At 38.4% G+C, this 6,038-nt stretch overlaps 1 protein-coding gene across 4 annotated transcripts; it reads right to left on the bottom strand.

Moving 5' to 3' along the window:
- Nucleotides 1-564: 564 nt before the first annotated feature.
- Nucleotides 565-5,530, bottom strand: lamtor3 (late endosomal/lysosomal adaptor, MAPK and MTOR activator 3). Of its 4 annotated transcripts, none has more exons than XM_026301710.1 (7): nt 5,448-5,530; nt 4,670-4,718; nt 4,441-4,475; nt 4,283-4,341; nt 2,022-2,155; nt 1,865-1,928; nt 565-875 (listed from the first exon to the last, which is right to left on the bottom strand). In XM_026301710.1, the coding sequence occupies exons 2-7, from the start codon at nt 4,676-4,678 to the stop codon at nt 802-804; spliced, it is 375 nt and encodes a 124-aa protein (XP_026157495.1). In that variant the 5' UTR covers nt 4,679-4,718; nt 5,448-5,530; the 3' UTR covers nt 565-801. The 4 variants fall into 4 exon arrangements, with proteins under 4 accessions (XP_026157495.1, XP_026157512.1, XP_026157521.1 ...); XM_026301727.1 differs by having other exon boundaries at nt 5,459-5,528; XM_026301736.2 differs by having other exon boundaries at nt 5,389-5,467.
- Between the last annotated feature and the right edge of the window lie 508 nt (nt 5,531-6,038).

The following is a 6,038-nucleotide window of genomic DNA, read 5'->3' as shown; positions in this document are numbered from 1 at the left end:
GGAAAAACAAAGTGGTTAGTCTTAAATATGATATATGAATCAATGAGAATTATGTAAATAGCTTGAGATGAGATTCAGGAAATGTCCATCCATCCATATTTTTATGCTTATTCGGGCTTATCGCAGGGGCAGTAGCCTAAGCAGGAATGCCCGGACTTCCTTATCCCTGGACACTTCCTCCAGCGTTCCCAGTCCAGCCGAGAGACAGTTCCTCCAGCATGTCCTGGGTCTTCCCTGGGGCCTCCTCCCAGTGGGGATTCAGGAAATTTACTTTATATATTTGAATGAAATTGGTAATTACAATATAGCATTACCAGTGCACCAATAACTAAGATCCAGTCAACCTGAGTTGTATGGTTAACTTTTCAAGCACATAATTCTATCATACTAATAATAAAATTAAAGTTGTGACAAGAGAGGATTGGACTGCAACTGTGTGAATTACACTATGGAGAAACTGACTTCAGGCTTGAGGTTACAATATGAACAATACACCTTTTACATAAAAACCTTAAAGGAAAAGACATGGATCAGGTACTAAAAAGTGAAACATTTATTCAGACATTTTGACATTGAATTCATATATTAGATGTGAACAGTCAACAGGACAAAAAGTGTATAGGAAAATTCAATCATAACAGAAACAGGTCAGCAGATGTTAACACTTCCAAGTCATTACTTAAAAATGCAAAAACATTGACTGGTTTCCCACAGGACATGAATGCATCAGAGAGATTCCATAAGCAGGGTTTGAACCAGACTCACAGGGGTCATGCTCATGGTGCCCTCAAATGTCAGACCCTATGTCACTTCAACCACCTGCCTCAGCTCTTCTACTAGTGGAGCCAACTCCTTCTCCAGGCTCACGATGAGACCTAAGAACACAAAGTGTACTGTAGTTACTTAAGTGATTATCTAGACCAGAAGAGTCACACTCCAGTCTTCGAGGGCCACTGTCCTGCTTGTTTTCCAACTACCCTGCCCTACCCACTGTTGAGAACCTGGATCAGGTGTGTTAGTCCAATTAGAAGCTGATACTAACACACAGTGAGGTCTGTTTTTGTGTGCCCATTCACGTGATGGGATGAGGAAGGACATCCCTGCGAGTAAATATCCAATCACTATGCTCTAAAGGTAAGGGAAGCTGACAACAGATTACAATATGAACAATGCACTTCAAGTGAGGCCTGGTATAGCACCTACACTTGCTGAAAATTATGATTTTCATTATAATTTATAATGAATTCATATTTTATCAGTCAGCAAATGTCAACCAAATGCACAATGCACTTTTTATTACCTAAAGGTAAAGTGGTTGTAGCACTCCTATAGGTCATGAAATCTGAAAAGTGTAACACTAGCTGAGATATCTGACGTGACTGAGATGATTCTTCTCAAGTCATTAAAAATTCTACTTTAAATGCTACTTCTTACTTTAAAATGAACTTTAAGCAAAGGACTTGTCATTCTGTCCCTTTTGCTGTGAGTACCCACCGACAAATATTGCATTTGACGGATCATTTGACTTTAGTGTGTCAAGCATTTAAATTAAGGAGATCTGCTGTATTACTCTAAACGTCATGACATGTTTATTCAGTCTTGGTTATAGCTCTGTCATGGAGTTCGCACATGACTGTACATGTCACTTTTTGGAGAGTATAGGGATTGTGAATAAATGATTGAATGAATTTATTGGCTGTGTAGCTTCATAAAAACCAGTATTTGACAAGCTTGGAGCCAAACCAAAAATGGAACCAGCTAAACCTATCCCTGTTCATTGATAACACTATTTGTATTCATGATCTCTGGTGCTTTCAGAGAAGTTCAAGAATAACAACGTACAATGATCATTTCAAGATTTCACCTGTATTGGCACTGCTGTTGGCAATGAAACTGATGACCAGTGGCAACCGATTGAACTGCACAATCTGCTTAACACAAACACACAACAATCATGTTATGCTGAAAACCAAGCAGACATAATGGAATAGGAATCATTATAAGCTTACCCATTATTTTACCTGGTAAGTGTTGTAGTAGCAAATTATGCTCTTGTTCTTAGAGAGACCAAGCTTGCTGCCCTGATCTGTGGCCAGAGCAAAAGTGGACAAAAAACCAGGCCTCAAAGCATGGACTGGGACGTTGTCATTGGCAACTGCAGGGACAGAGCAGCAATTATTAATTTTTCAAAGAGTCAATGCTACTCCATCGTTCTGATCCCACAATTAATTTCACATATTTTCTTACAAAATCTGCATAATGTAACATTTACACTGCATTGACCTTAAATCCATTGTGCCAAAATGCCATACTGACTTACTTCTCCATGCCAAAAATTATGTAACAAGACCTACAAAAACAGAATCATAAAAATCTACTATGAACAGAAATAGTATAAAATGCATGAGCTCCAAGATGCTTTGATGCAAGACCTGTCCCGAGGATGGGTTCTATTCTCTCCATACAGGGATGTATTGGGAGGGTGGGGTCTGTTTCTACTGAAACTTTTGATGCCTGTTTTAACAATGCTAGTCCTACTATGTTGTTTCCTTCCTTCAAGAGATGCATATACTGTGTGACAGAGAACAACTCCAGATATATTCCCAAACCTAGAGAAAATGGACAAAAACAGTAATAACGATCAAAAAGGGTCTTCACTTGGAGATCCATGCAGGAAATAAGGCCTTAATGATTCTAAATTTTCAGTTAGCAGCATGAGTGATGTGACATTTTATTATTCCTGTATCAGAGTGGCATGCCTGGTGCTTGTGAGGGACTAGTCTGTGAGGCAATGGGTTAGAAGCTTCGATAGGATGATCTCATTTGCTATGACAATTTTGAGCTGAACACTTGTTAAAACATCTTCAGGGTGTACACATCACCTGAACAGTACAAACCACATGCTTCAGTGAACTGAAGATTGACTTAATCAAGTTCTATTATCAAAGTTCACAAGTTTACAACATATATGCAGCAGTCAAGGGTCAGTCCTTGCCCAAGCATAGTCTAGCCATTATAAAATAAATGTGCATGCATCTTGCGGTGAACAAACCTACTCACTACAACCGAGCAGCTGTTAACTGAGTAATTAATTTAGAAATTACATTACTTAATGACGACTTTTAGTGGTAGATAAAAATTAGATACAGCTTCAGTAGAGACACCTGGTGTGGCTTAATTGGTGCAGCTGAAACTGATTACCCTGATACAACCTGGCTATTTGTCAGGAGTTGCCGGTAGCCAGGTGTCACAGGGAAATGTCTGAGTAGCCACACAGCAAGCTGCCAGTTGGCAGTAGGAAGCAGCATGAGAGAGGTCATGCTCAGTAACCAGATGGGCGGCAGGGAACAGCGACTGGAAAGCGCTGAAGGAAGAGATGAAGCAGGTGGCTGCGGAAACAGCCCAAGCGAGTCTTGACTGTCATTCACACAGGTGGCAAGGGAGATGCAACCTGTGGCTACTGCTTTTGTGAATCTGGAGAGATGGGATCAGGGGCAGGTGGCGTTGGAAGTATACCAGGTGGGGGAAGAAGACAAGCAAAGCGGGTGCTGGAGTCTGCCAGCATAGCACCCAAACAGTAACAAAACTTTGAATAAAAGTGACTGAACTGCTTGTCTGTGTACCAGTAGTACTGTGGAGTGTACTGCCAATTCTCACTTATAGTAACATTTGTCCGTGATGACTGCATGATGTGCTTCCTATTTAGGTAGCAAGCTGGCAGATTCTCTGACACTTCTTGGAAGAATAATGACTGTTTGCCTTGAAAACAAAATTTAAGATTTTTAAGGCCTTTTTTGAGAAAACTAAATTCAGTGCATTTTAATATGAGTAGACACTGTCCATAACCGCTAATCACTGGAATACTGTGCTGCTACAAATTAGTCTATGAAAATGTTAGATTTTACACCCTCACAATGTAAGGCAAAAAGGAAATACCCTCTGAAAACCACAGTCATTATCTCATCAGTTTCCCTAAAATTTTAAACTTTTTTTCAAGCCAGCTGCTTACAGTATGAATACATGCCTTATGTACAGCACAGCATATGAGCAAATAAAAATTAAATGAGTCTACCTACCAACCTGTCATTTTTAATTATGTCTTTTATCCACCAAACTAACGGACACCAAAAATTCAATATTCTATGTACTAAATGATTATGCTAATGAGAAAGATACTGTAACCCTAGAGCCCAGGTGCAATACATTATATAAAGGTTGCAGTTATTGCTGGTTTTGTTGTGTTAGAATTAAGTCATTCTAGAATATTTGTGTGGTTTCTTACCTTTGATAACTGGGACGCCATCTCTGTCAGTCACTACAATAGCATGCAGACCATCCACACTTTAGGAGAACAGATAAATTTAAAACAGACATTAAACATGCTGACAGCATTTCTATCACCTGTAACATGGAACATTATTTAACTTTAATCATACACACCTTTGCAACTGTTTGTACAGGTACCTCTTCAAATCCTGCAAAACGTATGTTAGAAAAAGTTAGGCAAGCAGATACATGTCCACTTGTCCACTTTTGTGAAATAAATTACACTGAATATTTTTCCTCAACATCGTTTACACCACATATATGAAACGTTTAATTTTGTTATTAATATTTCAAAGTGCCGTTTTTGTTTGTTTCTCCCATGAGTTAGCTAACGCATACTCACGTCAGCCATGCTGGCCAGTGTTTTTCGTGTTGTAGAGGATGTTCGGCAACTGTGCAGAGAAACAAGCTCCATTAAACGTTCTTATTAATATGACGCCACAAATAAAGCAGAATATCTGTTAGTACAGCTAACCATTGGTTATTTAAATTGAATAAACCATTCTAACATAAATAATAATAATACATGTTAGCAAATTTGCAAAACTGACGATATTTCTGCTTCCTTTTATAATTCAACACTGTTTTGCTATTAATAAAGCACAAAGGTAAACGAGGACACAACATTACCTTCTTCGAATGCTCCTAAGTAAAATTACAACTAACAACTAGCTACAAACAAGATGCACAGACATGAAATCACATGACGTGCTTGTTTTGTTTCCGGCTGTTGAAGAAATATTGAGGAAAGTCAATATTGCGCAAAACTGCAGCAACGTATGACGCATTTATAGCCGCAGCATACAATGATACATACAACTAACGTTTGAACCACCTCAGCATTGTGGTCAATCGGGCCGCCGTTCGTATTTGCGTAGTTAAATCAGTGGCTCCTCTGTTTCGAGTGCGCAATTGATCGGAGATTTACAGCAATCATAATGACACGTCAGCGAGGTCTGTTTGCAATGACTGTAGAAGGCAAAACATTGATGTAATACATCTATAATGTAATACATTCGAGAAAACAACGCCCACATGTTAAAATACTTCAATGTTAATTACTTTCAATTATGAACTAAGGCAGTCGAATTTCATATATGCATTCTGATATACAAAACCACCTTGAACATACAGCAATTCCCACTGAACGATATCCTCCCCCTTCTGCCTATTTCCCCTTCTTCTTCCTCTTCTTCTTCTTATTCTTCTTCTTCTTCTTGTGTTGCGTATTGGCGGGTTTCAAGCAGAATTTGCTGTATTACTGCCAGCTACTGAACTGGAGTAGGCTAAGGAAAGACATTGGCCCGAAAGAACAACTCAACTATTTTTATTTTAAAAATAGTTGAGTTGAGAGCAATCAAATAGCGCACACACACACACACACTTTATACATTTTACCTTAATAATCTACAGTTACTACTCGATATACTCTCTACAGATGCTACATTTGTTTTCAACTTTTCAACCTCTTCAGTATGCTTTACTTTCCATTACTACATGTTTTACTGTCTCATCTTGATTTTAGTTTATGCATTTACCTATTGGGTGATGTCCTTTCCTAGCTTCCTTTATATTTTATATAAATGTCTACCTTTTTCTCCTTCATCTCACTGTTCTTGCCATACTTTATGTTTTATGTGTGATACTCTTAATTTCATTTAATTTAATTTAGATGAAATAGTTTTATACTTTCAGGCTTGTTTTGCTACTGC

Source organism: Mastacembelus armatus, chromosome 22, assembly GCF_900324485.2.
Source record: "Mastacembelus armatus chromosome 22, fMasArm1.2, whole genome shotgun sequence".
In the NCBI taxonomy this organism is placed as follows: Eukaryota; Metazoa; Chordata; class Actinopteri; order Synbranchiformes; family Mastacembelidae; genus Mastacembelus; species Mastacembelus armatus.
The sequence above is the reverse complement of the archived record's forward strand: the minus strand, read 5'-3'. Positions and strand labels throughout refer to the sequence as shown.